At 40.8% G+C, this 22,312-nt stretch overlaps 2 protein-coding genes across 7 annotated transcripts in view; one reads left to right on the top strand and one right to left on the bottom strand.

Annotated features, from left to right (window-relative positions):
* Nucleotides 1-13,618, bottom strand: part of frmpd4 (FERM and PDZ domain containing 4) — a 32,708-nt gene extending 19,090 nt beyond the window's left edge. For 2 of the 3 annotated variants that reach the window (XM_058613114.1, XM_058613131.1), the window contains exon 1: nucleotides 13,453-13,618. In XM_058613114.1, coding sequence (XP_058469097.1) covers nucleotides 13,453-13,496 — 44 coding nt within the window. In that variant the 5' untranslated portion in view covers nucleotides 13,497-13,618. Of the gene's footprint in view, nucleotides 1-7,842; nucleotides 8,010-13,452 lie in introns of those variants that run through there. The other variant, XM_058613109.1, reaches the window with a different exon arrangement.
* The window catches only part of LOC131443516 (rho GTPase-activating protein 6-like), an 80,909-nt gene that overhangs the window by 45,034 nt on the left and 13,563 nt on the right, over nucleotides 1-22,312 (top strand). Inside the window, exons 3-5 of one of the 4 annotated variants that reach the window (XM_058613204.1) lie at nucleotides 17,455-17,518; nucleotides 18,955-18,996; nucleotides 20,359-20,516. In XM_058613204.1, coding sequence (XP_058469187.1) covers nucleotides 20,370-20,516 — 147 coding nt within the window. In that variant the 5' untranslated portion in view covers nucleotides 17,455-17,518; nucleotides 18,955-18,996; nucleotides 20,359-20,369. Of the gene's footprint in view, nucleotides 1-16,968; nucleotides 17,519-18,954; nucleotides 18,997-19,070; nucleotides 20,517-22,312 lie in introns of those variants that run through there. The other 3 variants (XM_058613213.1, XM_058613197.1, XM_058613198.1) reach the window with 3 other exon arrangements.

Below are 22,312 nucleotides of genomic sequence, written 5' to 3'. Positions count from 1 at the left end.
AGCCAAAACACAGCTTTGATGGTGCCTAAGCTAATAAAATCAACACATCTAAGTCGGGTGCTTTAAAATATAATGAATAGTAGGGCAAGTAAGGCACCGGCGCCCCCCCACGACCCTCATGTGGAGGATAAAGCGGGAGAAGATGAGACTGAGAGTGAGTGAGTGGAAGTAGTAAGGCTGGTAATTGTGTTTTTCTTTTGTTCACTACATTGTGTGCTAAATTGGTCTCAAAACACTGGAAGCAATCGGATTTCTTCCGTAGTACAGTGGTTTGGGGGATATTAGTGTTTCCACATGGGTATAGATTTATCTGACTTACAATACATTAGCTGGGAGCAGGCCTCCATGATGTATAACTAGAACACATTTCCTGCAGCTCAAAAATGGACGCCACTGGACACTGTTTGACATTTTTGGAGCCGTGCTCACCTCAATGATGAATCATTGTAACCTCTATTTCAGATTCTTGGATTAAGGTTTTTTTTTTTAAATCAAAACAATAACAAAACACCTAGTTTGATAACTTCAAGAAGCAGCATGGGAGCTTGGAGATTCTTGTGTTGTTGTCTTGTTTTGGTTTGCACCACCTAAGTCGATATTACTGAATGGACCATTAAAGATTGTTGTTATCGGAATACGGCAGTAGCGGCGTCACCAGACAGTTTAATGTTTTTATACACAGCATGTGTGTATTCCTGCCATGGACTTACGAGCTTCGCTCTGCCTTTTGTGGCATCTATTTTGTTCATATTTGAAAAAGTAGCAGCAGTACAACTGGCAGTGTTGGGTAATTTATCCTAAATATGGATACTCGGAAATTCAAACATGTTGGGGCAAATCAAGATGAAACCATTTTTTTGAAACATTTGACATCTATAATACAGAGAATAGACAAATTAATTCATCCATATTGTATTACCCGCAAAACCAGCCGCAAGAAACAGACAGATAAACAAGACCAGAAAATCAACATCCTCGGTGTTGTATTCATCATTGTTTCACTGTCGGATTATATGATATATTCAGCATGAATGTCAGCATCTCGCTACATTAATATCACCTGAAACAAACATTATTTTGTGAATAAAGATGTAAAAAGAATGTTCAATAAATAATATACACATACTTATAATAATATTCTTTATCTAAGAATCTAAGAATTTATCTAAATCCCTAGAAGAGGAAAAGTAAAAGGCACCAAAACAGTGCTGTCATTTTATTTTTTCCCGACCAGGTTATGCTCGGAGCCTAAATTACCCTGGTGATGTGTCTCTTTTGTGACACTGAAGAGCTATTTAATTGAGTTTAGACGTGACAAAATATCGCTGACATTGTTTTACGCGGACGCGAATGACAGCCGTAGTGACACATTCTGCCTCTATCTGTGATCAAAGCCATAAGCGCCTCATATCTGCAGTGGCACACAACCAAACCAAAAGAAGGCACATGTCACTGCTTCATTTTTTTCCTACCATTTCAGCTCGACTGGTGGATGTGAGGTGGCGTGAATTTAAGGTAACGCCTTACACGTCGTCGTAAATGTAACAATATTACAAGAAAAATGATTTGTGACTTCATTACCACAAAAAGTAATATATTGCTGTGCATTAACCCCAACACTGGCAACTGGTTGGAGTGCAGTTTATGTTAAATAAATGGACAAGCTTTGTGGAACATGGGTAGCTGTGTGGCTGATTAGCCTCTGCTAAGCTAACTCAACCTTCTCAACACCAAACCACTACAACGGGGTTGGCAGCAAAACACGCTGCAATGACAATGAGTAGTTGTGATCCTACTATTGACAACACACTGACTAACTAATGAAGTATGAAAGACATATCAGAGACAAAAGTGAACAAAATAGGTCCATTGCCTTGAATAGAAATACAGATTTCTATGGATTTACCATACAAAATATATAGCATTAGCCTCACTGTTTCTGCACATTTTAATACAGAAATGTTACATATTATAGTTTTCAGTCACTCACTCCCTCCCTCATTATCTACCGCTTTATCCTCCACATGACGGTCGCGGGGGCAAACTCAGTTTTCAGTCAAGGTAAATGAAAAGAAGGTCAAAGCACTGCAGCATGTGAGTGGTAGTTTTTTTGTCAGACTACACCTTAAGTGGTGTAGTTCTTGACATTTCTTCAAAGGTCTACAACGTATTGAAGAATTTTGTACTTACGGTTTGTTATGCTGTGCCTTCAACATGTGTTTCTGAACTGGCCAATCGTTTCTCACTATCCATTTTCTGTCTCTCAGCCACAATGTTTCAGTGTTGAATCGGCCCAGTCATAGATACTGTGATCTTTGATTTCTTTTGTCTGCAGGCGGGAGGCGTATTGTGCCTCTGAGATGCAGGACTCTGGCTTAACAGAGAGGCTGAAACGGTTTACCTACTGGTGGACAGTGAAACTGATCCGCCCCAGGTAGCATTAATAAATGATGCCTGCGTGGTCACATCGGACTAAGTAATTGAGCGCCAAGTGGGCAAGCCATGCTGCACAATTCATGAACAGGCTACACAAGAGTTGGAGTCCAAGTGTGGACAGTTATAACAAGATGACATTTTTTGGATATGGCACAGTTCTTTGTATTTTCAAGGTATTTAATAGCATCCAAAAACTCATCTTAAAAAGCAACCCCAACAACAAAAGGAAAAGCAAACAGCGCTTATACTGTAGCTCATGAAAGTAACAATACTATCATTATGGTATAATATCAGCAAGCCTTTTGCTACCACAAGTAACATCGACATCCAGATCTAATTTTGTGCTATTATAGCATTAGTTAGGATGAACTGTGGCTCTAGCTTTTTATCCCAACTCATTAGTGGCTATAATTTGGAAGACACGTGTGAACGTTCCATTGTACTGTCACGGGGGGAAGAGATCACCTAACATCCTTCATAAAACTTGCATGAACAATGTGATCCCTGCTTTATCACTGTACTTCACTTTTACTTTCATCTCTACGAAGGCAAGCACGGTTTGCAAAGAAACGTCTTGATGTGCAGTGGAGGCAGAGATCCTGTTAATTTGGGGAGTAATTCTGCATGTTAAATAAGCCGCATAGAGTACATTCCCTACAAGGACACTCACGCTTAGTTTAAATAATTTAGACAATCTCAATGTGGCTACATGAAACCATGCTCTGGCGCGACATGCCTGCCATCACGGATGTCAACAACATCCATTTGTACTTCACAGCTGGACTTTAAAGACATTTATGTGCCGATTGTCAGAGCACCCACTTCTCCATTTCCTTATTCTTTGTAAGATTTCTCCACCATTATTAGGTGTGAGACAGGTTACTGTACCCATGTGCAGACACAAATAAGAATCTAAATTTCAATGCAGCATCACATCATAGAGATTCTCTCTCATTTGGAAGCTCTCTATCTTATGCTTAACTAACGCACACATATACACAATATTAACACAAGCACACCGCTACAACCACAGTGTTAGTGATAATGAAATTCAAAGACAAATGTATGGATTACTTAAATCCACTGCAATGACACCAGTTAAATAGATATATACCTTGTGTGTCAGAAAGTGAAGTGTTTTGTCGTGAAAGGGCTGTGACACTATACTCTGTGCTCTTGAATTAAAGAGACATTTATGCAGAAATAGACTGCTAATGTGATTGTGTTTGGATATGAAATCTGTGGAGAGACAGCAGATGAGATGGCCATCTCGTGGGAGGAGGCTGGGGAGCGGGGCAGAGAAATGGCACAGACAGAGAGGAACCTCTCCGATTAAAGGCCTTATTCCTCTGCTCCTCTTTTAGACCGTTGAGGACAAACATGTGCTGCCTTTTGTTTAAGAAAACTTCTGCCCTCCGCTTGACTTCTCTAACCACCACCTTGGTCCTAATCCTGTGGCCGCAGCGTGACATCACATTAAAGCATAGTGATTACTCTGTAAATGTGACTATTGAAGTACAAGGTGACAATGCACAATATCTCATTTTGTGACTTAAACAGCAGTTTCCTTTTCTTTATTCACTGTAAAGAAAAATCTCAGTTATACAAGGAAACCACTTTCATACGAAGCAAACAGTGATGATGTAACATCAACACAAACCAAATCACGGAGCCTTGATGACTAGGAATTGTACTTTACCCCAGTATCAGAAGCACTGTGCAGCAATGTTGAAATGTTCTATAGTCACTTAAGAATAAGACTCTATTTTACCCATCATTCTAACTGAACACTGGATAACTGTGTTTGTCTTTGGAAGCACTGATATTGTTGCCATGGGCAACCGCCCTATCCTGAGCAGCTTGCTGGTGCCTCTGTATAGAAAGGTTTTGGTTAGTTAATCTCCTCTGGGTGGGAATAAAGCAGCATTTGGGAAACAGCCACCCACCACCATCCTACTGCTCTTTCACAGTAAGTGAGTCTTAGACTCCTGCTGTATGTGGTTTACCTGTTACAACAGTGAAACAAAGAACCACCGACCAGGTGAGCTTGTGTTCGAACATTTACATATTTTGATCCGCAGCGCTTTAAATGTGCAACATGGGAAACATATCGAGTCACAGCTCCGACACGTGATGTGCATTCACATAATGCATTACACGGTCCACTGCTCTCATTTTGATGATCATATTATAAACAGCAAAAACAAACAAATGAAAGAAATTTGTGTTATGATTATTATTTCGGTCTTAGATCCCCCAGGCGCCCAGTGCTCTGGGAAAACATTAACCAAATATAGTGATACACTTACCCTGTGGGCTATGAACTGGACTTGGATTCTCCTGCACCTCATTGTGCTACTCACTGCTTTTATGCTAAAAGCTCTTAAGGACAGAACAAAATAGATGGATGCTGGAGACCTCAACCACCAGCCAGCTGGCTCCCATTTCTGACCCTGAGCAATTTCTGATCCACTCTTTCCTAAAAGCTGCGGCGTTGAATGGCAAAGTATGACAGATCTTTTGGTCTCTGTGTACTCTGATGAACATGTAGGTTAATCAATCTGTATCCAGACCACTGATTTCCTGTGCAAAGTTTGCCATCATATAATGGTATTAAAACATACCAAGTCGCAGAGCGGGAGGGAATAATAACAAGCGGCAGCAGAAAATCTTGGAATCCAACATAATTTCCTTTCATGTTTGTGACCCAGAAACTTTCACAAATCTGGAGTACAGCTTTTATATGAAGGTGACAAAAACAAGCTGCATTAACAGGGGCACCAGCTCCAGGCTATCCAGAATCTAGACCTAGCTCTCAATTCATACAAACATAGACAGCCATAATATACACACATTTCAACCACCCTCCTGTACTGTAACTGAGTGATAATTGACCCTTTCTACATATACTTGTGTAATGTTCATGCTATTATTGCCACAGCCAATGAGTCATTCACACCAGCTACAGGATGTAAGAAAATAATGAAAACACCACTAACAAATTTCTACATTACAACCATGGTTCTCAAACTTTAGGTACATGTACCACCAGTAGAACCAGACGTGCTGTTCTACTGTATATACCAGAGTGTGTGATCGGAGTGGAGCTGAGAAATTTTGACCAGAGTGTTTAGAAAATTAAACAGATAACAAAAACAATACATTTAAATAATAATAATTAGAGTCAGCCTATTTTGCTATACCAGTGTCTGAAATAGATTGCCATGTTTCCACTACATGGTCCCAGCTCGCCTCACCTCGGCACGGATTGATTCTACACAGTTTGATTGGTTTTCCATTACAATATAGTACCTCCTCAACATGGGTGGAGTCATTACAGCACGGCTGCTGTGACTTTGTTTTACCCGCAACACACACAAACTAGTGACTAGTGACTTATAAAGCAGTTGTTTTCAGTGTACTGAATACAGAAATGCCGCTTGCAATCGCCGGCTTTCAGCTGTGCTGTCGCTAAACACACCAGACTCCTCTGTTAAATGATGAGATTTTAGGCATTTCCTTGGTAATTGTTGAAGTTTAACCCAGGATTGTTAAGTCTTTTTAACTGATCTACAGTTCGGCATTGTGCGTTTTGATTCTTGTGTTGGATGTCACACTCATGCCTCTTCCGGTGACGGCACTCTGACCAATCTGTGGCCGGCATTCTGACGACTTCACACATCATATCAGCTCAGCTCGCTTGGGACCTATCCAGAGCAAGTACTAAAAAAAGTATCAGGTACTATCACTAATGGAAACGCAAACTAACCGTACTGTGCAAGGCGAGTTGTGTCGCGAAAAGGGGAAAAGGGGCTTATGTGAGGAAGAGGAGGAGGATGAAAGAGCAAATGATCTTATTGGGAATAAATCTGCCTCCTGTGAAAGGTCAGTTGCTGACTTTGCTCGGCCTATTTACACCACTGTATTTTAACGTTGGCGAAAATGGTGTAAAGAAGAAACATAAAGTATGGAATGCTCTATAGTTCCAAACTTAACCGATGTATGAAGAAAATGAAAGAAGGAGCATGCTTTTGTCGTATCTGGGGACATTGCGAGGCAGGAGGAAGAGACAATGAGGGGAAATGTTCCATTTTTTGTAGATCTCCAAATACGTACAGTGTGTTTTTGTGTGAAATGTTTTATCAGGCTTAATGCAACAGCATCCTGTTGAGTGTAATTCTTGCTGGCAGCTGAGAGGGGGAGAAACAAAAAGAAATGCCACTGTAACAGTGGTAACTCATAATCAGGGACAGCATTGTGTGGCATTATTAACAGTGACAGGATGCGGTGACGTTAGTGGCCCACAGGGAGCTGCATCATAAATGCTGCCAAGGAGGGGGACTAACTGGAAAACAGCCTGATGAAAGATCTCCGCTACCAGTCTGATTTACTCTAGGAATCCTTTTTTTTTTTTTTTAAAAAACAAGCAGCTTTAAAACTCAGGTAAAATACAGTCTTTCACTGCTACTAAAGCTACATTAATATTAATCTTATTTCTTGATGATGATCATATATGAGATGAATGAAATGCAAATATGACACAAACCGGTACATCTGATTTAAAATTGCCCACTCATGATTATTTGTTTCCAACACTGTAGTGTCCCTGATGGAGCCAAATCCTCTCGGAGGATTACTGTTCACTGGGGCAGATCAGATCAATCTAGCAGACCCATGGGTGCATGAGGTGAAGTGTCTGCCCTGGTCATGAATGAATTACTCTTGACTTCATACCATGCACTTTACATAATTTCAAAGCCAAAAAGATATTTTTAAACTACACTTTCCATTCTTTCATACACAAAGAATAAAAAAAGAGCAATCAGGTTTTTTTAACTATATTCATTTATATTTCAAAGTACAAGGTTTCTCCTGTTATGTGAACTTCACTCATAATAAATGCCATATTCAGTCAAATAAGGCTATTTTACTATTGCCAAAGATGTTTCATACACAGTTAGTTATATAAAAAGTATATCTTTTTTTTTATAATTTTATAACCCCTGATCCTCCTGACTCTATTTGAAATCTGGAACAACTGGCAGGTCTGTGCATAGTGTTTCAACATGGTGCTGTTTCTATGACATAACAAAACACTGTCTGCAGAATAAGACATGTATGAAGTTACTGTATATAAAGACAGTTTATATGGGAACCGCATCCACTTCTGCACCCCCCCACCACCACCGCTTTCTACCACACTTGCTCATTCACTTCACATCACACATGACTGCACAACTTGCCCTCTTGGGCAATCAATAACTCAGCATTTTTAATCACACTGCTCCGGCGTTATCCCTGTGTCATTGTCTCAGTCATGCCTTTGAACATACGACACACACAGCCCTCTGGGAAGCAAACAGGCGCAGCCACAGGCAAACACACAGCAGCATCCGTCGGACTCACCCTGACAGCTTTGGCATCTTGACAAAGCTGAACACATCCATGTGTGCTGCAGACTGCAGTCAAAGCTACAAATGTACCATCTACTTCACTCTGGCTCCATTGTCCCAAACTGTCTTTCGCAGCAGGGAATAAATGAATGCAGAAATAAAAGTGGTGCCGCTCTTCCACAAGTCAGGTGGAGAGATTAGTCCTGTTGTCTGGGCTTCTGCATGGCTGAGTGATTGCTTGTCCTCGCCTCAGCAGCGCAAATCCACAGCCCATGGAAAAGGATCTGGCAGCAGAGCTCCCTCCTCCCACAACTATACCCTTCAAAGCATGCCTCTATTAGCTGTATTAAGCCACCTTCATTTCATTTCCATCACGGTGGAATGATGAGCAGGAGCCGCGCAGTAACAACAGCTGTGGAGGGAGGCAGAGAGAGCCAGAGTGATAGGCAGAGGCAGGAAGGGAGGGACAGAGGTGGCAATGGTGGTGGGAGATGAGAGTGGAGGAGTGAGGAAAGAGGAATGTGCAGAGAGAGAAAGAGAGAGAGAGAGAGCGAGTGTGTGTGTCTGTGTGTGTGTGTGTGTGTGTATGAGGGATTGCTACCAAGAGATGCAGCCGGCTTCCAAACATTCCCCAAAGGATAGTCTCATCAATCCTCAGCCATGTGGTGTGTTTCCAGAAGGCACAGAAGGGTTGGAAAGGCTAAAGACACACTACAAGCACAAGCAACAGGGGAGCAGTGAGAGTAGCAGGAGAGACGGGATGACTTAATGTGCTCCTTCCCCAGCTGAGGTGTTTGCCTCACAGCTGCACATTAGAATGTCTGTACTGTACCCATCATTTGTTTTTCGATTCGTAGCATGCATTACCTCGAGGTACTTACTACTAGCATGGTCAAGACCTTACAACTGTTACAGAGAAACAGGAACACAATGAGAATGCACTTGGCAACAGTGCAATCTCTGACAGAACCAGACTCAGAGTGTATGGCCACCTGCCTCGACTGGTTGGGGTAGGAGAGAGGATAGAAAGGAGGATGACGGGAAGGGGGTTAGTGAAGGCGGAGTCGGGTGTAAAGATGTTGAGCTGCTAAATGCTTTCTCTCAATGGAGCCTTTCACTTCGCAACTACTGTAGGCCCCCAAGCTCTTTAGCAACTCACCCAACACAAACAAGCACAGAGCTGATGCAATGTTTTTTAACAGCAAATGTAAAATGGGTTAGTGTAATTAATCAAAGATGAGCAGTCAGCTGTATGCTGACAGATGCTGCCAGCGTGTAATTTCCACTGTAATATTTCTTTAGGCTGAAATACATTCACATCACATTTTCATATCCTTCTCCATTTAGTTCAAGATGGAAGGAAAATCAGTATGTTTGGTATTCTTTACTTCGTGTCAGGGTTTTGCATGTAGATCAATGAACAGGAGAGTCATGAGAACAGATATAATTTGGCAAAAAAACATTTTATCATGATCTTCAGATGAAAGATCACGATGCTTCTATTATCCCACAGAGCAAGCGCCACAGAAGAGGCACCTCTCTTAGAAAAACTACCAAGAAGAAGAAGAAGTGGCTCAGGTAGTTTTTTAAAAAGAAATCTATTATCACAGAAATCCAATGACCATGACACTTTTCTCTGGATCTGTGAAGTGCTTTAGAAACAAAACATAACAAAAACATCTTCTTACAAAGCATCTTGTCCATTTATCTAACTTTATATGTGAATACAACAATTTATTTTCAGAAATAAAAATGTTCAAACATGATCCTTTCGCTTTTGATGAGTGCTGCAGTAAAGTCAAAATGACACCATGTAAATGGCGTAAACAGTGATAATTCCCCGTCTACTTATATCCAGTTTGAATCCCCACTGGGAGCGTCACAGAATGACAAACAGCCCAATCAATAAAAATGTCAGCTAGCAATGAATAAATGAATACAAAAAACATACAGACAACAAATGCTAGTTGAAGAATTCATAGCCAGAATATGCAACTCCTTCAACTGTATTAAGTATTAACCATCATACATTCAAATGCCACAACTTGCAAGTCTCTGCCGGGTGAGTCAATGTGCCTCTGGTGAGATTGGAACACACAGTAAAGAATGTTGTCTCTTCCACTCTGGGTCAGACTCAGCTTTGTTTGCTCTCATTGAAAAGATGGAATTAGATGGGTGAAAAGGTAAATCTCCCGATTGCTCTTGGCAGAAACTATCTGATTTAATCTGATTACATGCACACTAATAATCTATCTATTGACCATTGAAGAAGTTCCAGTTATATTCCATATTTCACCCGTACATCTGCCTTGTGTTCACTGTGGAAACCTGTTTTCTTTAGGTCATTAGAAAAGGCTATAGCCATGTCTCAATCATACTATTGTCTTCATGGTTACAATCAGAATACTACTGTTCATGTAAATGTATGTCTCAGCAGAACTAATGGTCACATCGTGAAGCAGAACAGTTTTTTTTTGTTTGTTTTTTATGAAGCGCACCAGGCATCAATGATGCACTCACTGATGGAGAACATATCTGATGATTTGCTTTAAATGCAACCACTCTGGAGGAGGATTGAGAGACTCAGCGTATTTTGGACAGTTATATTTGTCCGTTTGGGCTTGCGGCCCAGAGGCCAACATGAGTGGCACAGCATATTAGGGTCAGACAGATGCAAAAATCTAAGGAGACTATGGCTGAGCCTTTGACCGATAAAAAACGCTCGCTGCTCTGTTGATCCTTGTCTCTTTTAAAAAGAGCTTTCTGAGACAATTAGCCACTTAAACACCATAGTGCTAAAATCCTGCCTTTGGTGACTTTGCACAAATTCTCTCATGCCTTAATTCAGACAATATGTTATACTCTATTGTACTCATCTTAGCAGTACTGCCCTCTGATCTCAACTCAATATAAGTAGCCCCTGGACATCATCCACATGTGTTAGTGTGTTCACTTCAGCAAACCGCCCCATGGACTGCATTTTGTTTGTTTGTCAAGTGTTTTTGTCAACCTCTGTCAGTGCGCCACTGCTGGAGCTCAACTTTTCCAATCTGTGAGTGTAGCAGTAGATGTGCCTGCGCTGCTGCTGATTTATTCAGTCAACTAAACAGCTTTTAGGCGGAAGTTTAAAGATCTAAATGGTGTTTTCCCCGGGAACATTCTGTGATCTGTATAATTGGAATAACAAGTGAAGTGTTCCCTTGCACTACGTTTTGAAAAGATTATGGATTTGGTTTGCTGGTTCCACTGCACCTGCTGATGAAGTTCACACTCATACTGAGATTACTGTGCTGTGTAGCGTGAATAAAACACCAACAGGTTCTGTGAGTCTTGTAAATGTGCAGTGGAAGCTGCTTTCGTCTTTCAGCTGCATTCTCCTCCCCCACATCCCTTCACCCGACTGGATAAAATGCTCTGGGACACTCAAAATGTTCTCCTCGATTTACTTTCAGTCTTCCTAGACAAACCAATGTCAAGGGCTGTCCCTTGGAGGGGGAAAGTTCACACTCGAACCTTAAAAAAAACCATTCAAATTCAAAACATTCCGCCTAGAGTCCAGCAGAGGGTGCTGTGAGTGCAGCTTGGCCTCAGATCCTTTTTGAACAAAAAAATAGAGTGATGTTGTGTTGTTTTGCTGTGAAAATGGAGGACACGCGCAAGTTAAAGCCCAGTTTATAGTCACTGCAGCACATCTGGAGCAAGGCGTGTTGGGCACGAGGGCTCCACAGGTTGTCAAGGCCATGTGTCATGCACCTCTTCATTTTTGTAATTACGTAAGAAACCGGCACACAAGTGATGCCTTAGAGGGAAGAGTAGTGGAACTGATTAGTGTTTATACGCAGCTGTATGGTCACAGAGATATTCAGATGGTTCTGGAGTCGTGAAGAGGAGAGTTTGTGGAGTTATTAATGAAGTCAGGAAGAAGTTACATGTAACAGAGACTTCACTCATCTCTCACACATCTCTTTTACTACTTTAATGCCACCACCCATCCACCCACCACTGTTAATGATATGTTCGCAGTAGTTCCAATCTAAAGTTAAAAAAACAAGCTGTTAGGAGCAAGAACAGACATGAACTGGGGTTCTGCAGTAAGTGACAGGGACGCCGCTCTCTTCATCGACACACACACAACCACAGAGAGGCTGTCTGCATGTGTCAGACTATGAGGATTAGGAGGAATCTTTTCGTGGGTGCTTCTTGACATTTTCAGACAACGAGGCGGCAGTGATATCAAACTTTCCCTACTCCTCAGGTGACTCTACGGAGTCTTCCGAAACCACAACTCTAGGCCCATATTGTAACGATCTCGTCATAGCTGTTATGCATCTTCCTTACCTCTGTCAGTCACGACATAAAATGCATCACTCTGTGAGCAGCATGGGACTGTCACCGGGCAACAGTGAAATGAGAGCACTGCTATACTGACAAACACACAGGGGGAACTCATTTGACATTCATTCCTTTTTAAAAGTTGCGCACTGCGGCTTTAAACATCACCAAAGTGGGTCACTGACAGGTCATGTTTAATCCACCCATCCATCTATCCATCCATTCTCTATCTATCTGCTTATTGTGTTCATTGTGTTCGCTGTGAGCTTAAGGCTTTACCGGCATGGCACATGCTGGAAATTTGCCAATCTATCACAGCTCAGTCCCGACTGACTAGTTTATATCCAACCCACAGTAATGAAACCTATGTTGCTCTAAAATAATATGCCCCTGACTTCTGATTTGCTGTTCCCTCTTCAACTCACTGCACATTACCTGTCCAAGAGGTTGGACATAGGTATTGACTAGCTAATGAACATAGTAGAGCATTTACCTAGTTAAAGAGACATATTTTTCCCACCAGGAGTTGGTAGAGTTCAAAAACAGAAATAAAAGAGTATGAATATTCCACTTACATTCATCAGGTGGCCAGTAAAGCTACTAACAGGGTTACCATATCAGCTCTGTGGGTGGTGATACATTAGAATGTCCAAATCTTTCCCAATGTGCCAAGAGAAAACAACCATTACAGATTTAAATGTCTCATAAACCAAGCCAATGAGTGAGTATACCTGGACCCTTAAACTGACATCTTAATGGCCAATTATTACAGTTATCAAGACTATATCATGTCAAAATGTGGCTGCAGATTGCAAAGCTACAGATGTTTAATTATACTGACGTCCTGCAGCATAATTATTAGCCTAGCAACACTTGTGTGTAGAGTAAAAATAAATACTCTGGTTTCATTGTTCATTGCTGTGGCACAGGTGCAAGGACCATAAAACAGTAGCATTGAATCACAAAGGAAAGTCTTGCCAATTACACAGGGACATACTGTATATGGAATCATTACAGTCAGAGAGAGTGACTAAGAATGACCCATGACATTAACTCATTGCATTTGATTCATGGCAACAATGAGACACACTACGACACAAAATCAATTATTTGTTTTCAAAAGCATTCCTTGTGTCAATCAGTAAATCTCATTATAAAGATGTAAAGCTGAGGTGAAAAGCAAAGCACAATAACTACCACTCTCATCCTCGGAGAATTGAGAGTTGTGTAATCAGCAGTCAGCCCTGACTGAGTTAGAATATAAGCACAGCATCCACAGCACATTACTCACTGAATGACAGTGAAGATGCCAAGTTCATTGTCATCTGGGTCCATTGCTGATGACAATTCTCTGTTGCAGTACTCAGTTTTTCCTGCACAGGCCCCTTAAACCTCGTCCACTGACGTGTTCTCCCGTCCTTTTCTCCCAACTCCAAACTGCTTTATTTGGTCTTCCCATCGGCATCCGAGCTTGCCTGACTAAGGCATTCAGTTACGATGACATACAGTGTCCAAGCGAGTGGCCAGTGCCCTGGGGGAGGAGACTGAGCTTGTCGCTTCTGCCTCAGTAATGAAACAACATCACATTACGGGCCAGTGCATCAGAAAACAAAGAGGGATCAATGCACAACAGCTGGACTCCAATAGGTTGCTATGCTAGTTAAGGCCGCCTCCATGAACTGACGCTCATGGAAACTATGAAATTCACAAATAGTCTTTTCATATTTCAACTCAACTGCTCTGTTTCATTGCAGGATCATTCAAACAAATTTGAGTTTCCCACGTAAGGCAACTGCAAACATGAGAATTTTACTAACCAAATTGCAGTATCTGAATGTTAATCTGCTTCCTGTGTGTGTCATTTGTAAATGGCATGTGTTTTATCATCCATGAGATTAAAAAAAAAAAAAATAAGCTTCAACCGAAATCCAGACTTTATGTGTCTGCATGCCAACTGTCACCCTTAACACAGGCAAACCTAAGCCGTATATAAACCATGGAATTAACCTAAATGTTTTATAGTAACGTCGCGTATACCTTACACCATACCTACTCTTTTATGTACTTTCATACATCTACAGTATGTAGTATTCAACTAACGAATACAGCTAGTTTAAATTTACATTTTGGGGTGGTTTTAGGGCATTCTCGCATGAAGCCAGAGCACTTTAACATCATGATAGTTGACGCTGGATTATGTCACGCAGACTCTTTCATGCATGAATGGCATTACACAGTCTTCCATTAGTTATGAACTGAGGCACGTGTCTTTGCCTCTGCGAGCAAATGAAACTGCTTGCATAACACATCCCATGCCATGTATGGGACACAAAGCAGGCTGTGACAACAGAAAGTTCAGCTTCCTATGCAGCAACAAGAAACTATAACCATAACACCTGCACATTATTTTCAATCGAAATACTTCTTGTACGTATAGCACCTTGTTATTGCTGCTGTAATTCCTGCTCTGCAAATATATGTACCCACTTTCCATATAGACGTATATGGAAGCTGTGCATGAACATATGGCCCAGTGGATTGCAGTGTGACGTTTAAAACAGACCTTTGAGATAAATTCTGCACATGAATCCATTCAATCATGTGGTCTGACACTTGCCCCTGGGCCTCGGCGCACTGCATCACTGGCCCGTTTTTTCCGTGTCATGCAGGACACAGCACTTAGAACGGGGAAAAGGGGACGTGCAAAGTGCAGCAACCCTGTGCGTTGTACGTGTCTAAGAATCACAGTTGCTTTGCATGTTGGCTTGGGGTCACCGCACAGCGATGATTTCAGATGGTGCTGGAGAGCAGTGTGTGTTCTGAGACTCATTCTGTCAAATGTGCTGTTAACGGCGTGTGGGTGGATGGCTCATTTGCTTCTTTAGACCAACAAGAGGCTCCATGCTTCTTAGCACATTGCTCTGACAGCTTTCATGACTGCCATACTGTTCTGAATTTCTGATTAATTAGTTAACTACTCTTTAGGGCAGAGGGAACCAACATTTCCCAGAGCTATAAAATAAGCAATAAACGGCAGTTAAGACAAATAACCCAAAGCAATAGTCACTTTCACACGCAAAAGATATTAAAATGCAGAACAAATTAATTTTCAGTGCATCAAAGCAGATTTGAGCCTCACATAATAAGAGAGAAAGTGACTTTTTTTCCCTGACTTTATGGAGCAGAACAAACAGTAAACGCGGTCATTTGCATAAAATGATGAGAGTCGCTCCGTGCAGAATAGGAAAACACATAATAATATAATAAGAGCTACTGCTTGGCCCCCGCTAAAGGTTACTCACGTATTTGTAAAATATGTCAACTTGCATCCATTCCAGTAATGTGATTTACACAATTTGGCAGGATCGTTATCTTTTCTGCCATCACAGACGAATGCCAAATAGGTCATTAATCATAATTAATTGAACAAGTTGGAAACCCATTAACGGGGTTGGACACAGCCTTTACTCTTATTAAAGTCAAGGTGTTATAACCGTCAAATCAAACATTTTCATTAAGTTGCATTATTCAATGAAACAGCTCTTTAAAAAAACACATATATTATTATACTTTTTTTGGATGAGTTAAAGCTGCAGTGCAAAACTTTTGATGCTCTCCCTGAACAGAAACAATGCAACATTATTTGTCAGAGATTTGTCATGTGTTTTTATGCTGTAAATTCTAGTTCTTTGTGGGCACTTTCTTGTGTTTTTGCTTATACTCCAACCTGTTTTCAACTTTGTCACTACTTAAACATATGACATAAAACTAATCACTCTCTCTCTGCGTAGCGTTGGAATATTGTCAGATAACACAAGATCTTAACACCACTATATTGAGAAATACAGAGAGAATCAAAGTAGAGCTGGTAGGCTTGATCAGCATTGAGCGAACTCATTTGACAGTGGTTTCAATGTAACAGACATTTGTTTGTATTTAAAAGTTAAGCAATGAAATGAAACAAGTATAAAAACAAGTTGCCCAGTAAGCTGTTAAATATAGTCATAGCATAGACAGGAAGCACACAGGATTCAATAAGAGTCAATGAGAACCCAGGATATCACATTCCTCAAATCAGATAGCTGCTCTCGTGTCAACACACAACTGAGGCTCCTCCCTGCTGCCCTGGGAGGATAGGATTCACAGCATCCAGCAATTATCTGTAATGTGGGAGAAAAATCAATGTGCCCATGGACAGTGGCTAAGGTCACCAAGCTGACGTTGTCACTTGAATCAGAAACACTGCGACGCTGTAGGCTGGGCTTTAAGTCCATCTATCAGCCAGAATCTCATCATTTTGTAAAGCTGTGGATTATGATTACGCCTGACGATAAAGAATATAATTGGTCACAGTAGAATGGAAAATTGATCACTGATTCCACTCATCTAAGAGATCACAGCTATCATTTTACATTTAGACGATTTCACCGTACAACCATTTTTATTTTTATTAAGCGTAAATCTAAATTATAAACCTTGTTTTTTTGTAGTTTGAGTGAATTCTACACTTTTTTTTTTAACTTAACTTTTAAGTTTTGGCACATTCTGTACTGACTCAGTTATGAATGTAGCACATATTTACTTTCATAAATAAACAGTGCATTGACATCCCTTTGTCACTAAACATATAGATATCATCTGATGCCAATTAGTCTTACATTTGTGAGACAAGAATAACAACAGAAACAGCCTCAGACTCACCTCTGCTGCTCTTCATTTTCATCCAAATTACTGCTAACACAATTTTCAATTTCACTTGTATTTTCAATTTCCATGTCTTCTCTCTCTCTCTCTCTCTCTCTCTCAGGTAGTTACGCACAACTGGAGCTAAAGGAGAGCAGGCTTGGAGTGTGCCCTTTCAGAGTGTCCCGGCAGTACTGTCCGGGGAGGGGAGGCCTCCTTGAGACTTTGATAGTCTGGTGTAAATTCTATTAACGGCAAGGGGATATTGAGAACAATGAAAAATCAATACCGTGTGGCCAGTAATGTTTGAAGGATGAGGCTTAGTGGAAATGTGAGATGGCATGGCCTTACCCAGATGCAGAGACTACCTCTGAAAGTGGTTAATCAAATGCTTGTCTGACATCTAGATTGCATTTTCCCTCTCCCCATTACTGTCATTTTCCCCCTTCACCGTAGAGAAGATGCGCTATCAAATGTAGGGGATGGTAATCAGAGAAATAATAGGAGTCTCCAATCTGATATAGCTGCACTAAAGGATTGAAAACTGTGTTTTGTCTCGAGAGTCTCAGTTTTCAAAAGACAAATGCATCATGTTTCACTTCTGCACCAGATGCATCAACACGAGGGGTGGAGAGTTGGGCCGCAGCAGAAAAAGAAACACACAACACGACAATGTAAGCAAATTCAATTTCCCGTTGACAGAACAGGCCTTTAACTGCCACAACTTATGACATAATAGGTGTTTCTCAATAACTGTACACACATAGCAAACAAATAAATAGTCTTGTTTTCTCGCTAGGACAGATTATAGCTTTAATCTATTTAATATCACTGAGGCTTCATAACGCCATAATGCAATGTGCTAAATGTGAGCTCGACAGTGCGCCAGCACAGACAAGTGACAGAAACAAGACACTGCATCAGGTCACGGCTAAGCTAAGTTATACCAGTAATGAAATATGCATTCATTTACATGTTTTCCATACAGTTGGGACAGAGTTCAATTGTCACACATTTAAATCCATTATAGTTTTGTATCCATCCATTTTGCATCATAAATATGTTTTATTGTGAAAGAAACACCATTCCATATCAAAACAAGCACTTTTAATTTGAAATTCTATGAAATGTCATCATGATATTACGATATCACGATGCAATATTATTGTCTTACCTTTTCCCCTCATGGGCAGACTAGACACTCATTGGCCCCCAGGTCATTGGAGTTTGAGGCCCTATACTGTGCCCATATGTCCGATCAGTGAGCAAAGCCCCAAGTTCACTGTGACAATTTTACAAAATCATATGAGTCACTCTGAAACTGTTTATTTTCAAGCATAAATAGAGAACACACCATACAGGGGAAGTTGTGGAATGGTGCGGCCTTGTTGCTCCTTTTTCTGCTCTGGTGCCCCCAAGCCTGTTAAATCTGGTCCACACAAGTCTCCAAATTAATATAATAGTAATTAGCACTGCAATGTGTGTGTTGCTGCCATCTAGTGGTCGCAGTCTAGTAGTCTACAAGGGGAGGATGTTGCCACTCAGATCATGCCATGCTGACTCATCCACAGTTTATCGTCAACACAAACAAGAGATTTGCATTTCCTTTAGCAATTACCAACAAGGACCGCAACTAAAACCACTCACATAGATACATCGCCAACTCTCCCAAGTGTTACAAGATTTGAAATGATTTAATTAAATGCAATAACATTATACATTATTCTAATTCACCCGTCTTAACCTTAGGGAAGCGATACAATGCCTGTTTTGCTACAACCCTCAAAAGATAATAGCTTGAGAGAACTGACCTAATAAAGCACAGGGAAATATGCTCCACACATAATCAGAAGCCTTCTATGGCTCCAGTGTGACAGCAATCCTGCCAGCAGGCTGCTCAGTGCAGTACTAATTGTGTTTATAGTGTATAATATTACACAGTAGAGTGTACCTTGGAAAGCTTGCAATGATTATTTACTTTGATTAACAGCTTATAAATTATATTATTATTGTGGTATCTACGTACATGGTAGATGATTTTCCTCTGTTAAATTACATGTCGGAAACTGAATCAAACTTTTTGAGAGGTAACCTAAAATCTCTCTTATAGGACCAGCGTGGGCCAAACGTTTGTGGTGATATCCCTTACAAGGTTAGTGGATGTGGAAATGACATTATGAGAATCTGCTCTAACTTTTACTGTAAACCCTGGCACCACCAAATAAGTGGATCAAACGCAAAGCAGCCCCTCTTATCACCACTTCCCCTGTCTGTTTGGTGGACTCTGGTATCTGATGAAGGCTTATCGTGGCCATACAGTACTGGTTCACATGTCATGTTATCACACAGGTCCCTTCCCTGGGGCTCCCACAGGAAGGCTCTTTTCCCAGGGCACTACATGCCAAGTATCTCAACTGCCTTACAGCAGGGTAAAAAAATGGAGTGTGGTCAAGGGAGGACTGTGAATCTGGGTACAGTCTGTCCAGTGTTTCTATGATTAACACTGATGTGTGTGTGATGTTTCCTCCATGGGCCTCGAAAAAGTCATGTATTTACCACACTAACATTTTATAAAACTTTAATCAGTATTGACCCACTTATCCCAAAACACAGAGTTTTTTACTTTAACATTTTTGAGGCCTATACGTATACAACAATGGAATCCATTCTTAGATACAGTGTCATCTGCTGGTTTGGGAACCTGACAGTCAAGGCTAAAACAATCTCAGATTCACAACCTGGTGAAGAGAGTATTCAAGCCACAAGATCGGTTTGAACAGGCTACCATCAGACAGGCCAATAAGTTGTTTCCGTAATATGTTTTATTGAATTCAGGGAGGAAGTGCAGGGTTCCTCTATGCAAGCTTAATCGCCATAAGCACTTGTTCATCCCACTCAGTCAAACTCATAAATGAGCGATTCATGGGGGGAGGAAGGTAAATAAAAGTGATTGTACTATATGTATGGATGTGTGGATGTAAGGTACAAATGGGGGTGTGTCACTTATGTATGTATCTATGTACGGATGTAGGTGTGTATGGAGCTTTGTATGTACACGGGTATGTATGTATGTTTGTGTGTATTTGTATGCACTACATGCATTGCATGTATAGTTTATGTTTATCTATGTGTTATGTTTGTTATGTCTGGTATTGCACTGCAGCTTGGTCCTCTAGTCCAAGACAAATAAAAAAAATTGAAATCTTTATTATTTCTACAGTACACTGTAGAAAGAAACCTCCTCATTGTACACTTAATTACTCGATACATCTTGTTCGTAATAACAAATGAGAACTTAGTGAAGCAGTGAGTCAGAGTGTGTGAGTGTGTGCGTGTGGGAGGATGAGGAGGAGGTGACATGGGACTCCAGGCGCCTATTTCATAATACCGCACGGTGACGCGCAGTCAGGCCGGGAAACCTGCTGCTGTCGCCGCTGTTGCTTTAGTTCCGTTTGGACTTGTGGCAGAGATATGAATCTTCTCTCTTACACCACTTTATCCACAACCTGAACAGCTAGAAGAGACATGTCGGCTCAAGGACTGCTAAGCAGCGTTTTCTCGTGCTCCCGAAGCCCCCAAACTATTTCCAGGCGCAGACTGAGGCAGACCAGGAGCCTGGACCCGGCGCTGATGCGATATTATGACACCGAAGCTGAGGAGCCGCTGTACAAGGTCAGTTTACCTGAAAGCTGCAGCAGGTGAATGTACCTGTTATTTACGTTTGAGGAAGTGACCCTGTCAGACATGCACCCATAAACACTGATTGTGTTATTTCTAATGGCATAACTGTCTTTTTGACTGAACCTGACCCAAACAAAGTCACTAAAAAGTCATTATTTGGATTAAAAAGAGCTTTAATAGTCATGCAGCATGCACTTGAACTTGGCTAACAAGTTCGTTTGAAAAGAATATATTTATTTCTGGAATTTTAGTCATTACGGTAATTACACAGCACTCAGGAGCAGCTGTGTACCGTATCCAAATTCCGGAAGTGGGTGGAATACTTCTAAGTAGCCCAGCACAGTGCAGGACAGTATACTACAGTACATACATTACATTACAGCACAGTGTTCTCCCCCCCCCCCCTTAAATGTTTTAGTTTTTACTTGCTGCACATTTTGTATTTTGTATGTTTTTTTTTGCTCTAATGGGAAATGAACCAAAAGGAAACGCTTGTCTGGTACTGTTTCACCACCACCACCAAGTCTGTGACTAATAAGGACAAGAACAGAACTCTGTGCGTGGACCTTTGATTCAGACATTTTTGTTTTACGTCACTGGTCACTGACAGTGATTCAGCTCATGCCTTTTGTTGAAATGATGAAAGCAGAAACTATTACTTGTGCTGACTTGCTGTTTTGTAGTGAAAGGGGTGTGACCTTGTCATAATAATTTGGCAATAAGTGTTTCTCATTCTTAAAAAGAGATGGGTATTAGTTTAAGGATTTCTTTAAAACGGTGAATCTGTGCAAAGCCCATTAGTTCAATTAGTATTTAATAACAAGGTGGAATGACTTACAATAGTCTTGTGGTTTTTCAAAGTTTTCTGTATGAGGCTTTTCCCCCTCACTCTTATCATTCTCTTTTGAATGATATGACCCAGATATTCTCACCTTCAAATAAGAGGGAATAATCTGATTTATTTATATATCTATGTACTTGTTCAAAGGATAAATGTATGTAAAGCAGCAATAGTGCAGTGATACATAAATGCACAGTTAAAAGCACCTTTTTTTTGAGTTAAATGATGATAATTTGTGTTTTCCCTGCATTGAAGTGCAATGAAAAAAGGTAATGTCTTTTTTTTTTAAAGATAAGTATATCTTGGATTTATAGTATTTATATGTCACATGTTCACAATTTGAGACCATCTTTACTGCTGTGCTTAAATTGGTCCTCATGGCAACACTGTTTGTTTAGTTTAATGGAAATGTATCACAGATGTGACACTAGAATAGGCTTGTAATGAACACCAGGTATCTAGTCTCTTTTTTCAGTCATCAACAAGAACCCAAATCCTACAGCCAGAGCTCGTAGAAATGTAATCACAGTAAATCTGAATGAAGCCGATTAATCCTGGAGACAGCTCCGTGTCAGAGAGGATATTGAAGGTGATTTATAACTTGGGGAGTGCTTGTGTGCTGCCTACACTCTTATCCTCAGAGGGTCACAGTCAGCTAAGCATTGCAGAGCTGAAACATTTGAGCTACATTGCCTATGACAGCCTCAGCTATGTTGCAATAATGCTGCGGTTACAGTTGTTGTCATATGTATACTGTTTGAGGTATTTGTAGACTGTAAAGTACGAGTACAACTCGTACTAGTTGAGCTACAGTCTTGGGTGTGCAATCCTTCCTGGAGACTCACATGACCACACTGTCAGCTTACACTGACAGCAAGTAAATGCCCTTTTCGAAGATCAGTAATGAGGCTTGTGAGTGCGGCAGTACACTCAGTGACAACCCTTT

Source organism: Solea solea, chromosome 2 (assembly GCF_958295425.1).
Source record: "Solea solea chromosome 2, fSolSol10.1, whole genome shotgun sequence".
Classification (NCBI taxonomy): Eukaryota; Metazoa; Chordata; class Actinopteri; order Pleuronectiformes; family Soleidae; genus Solea; species Solea solea.
The sequence above is the reverse complement of the archived record's forward strand: the minus strand, read 5'-3'. Positions and strand labels throughout refer to the sequence as shown.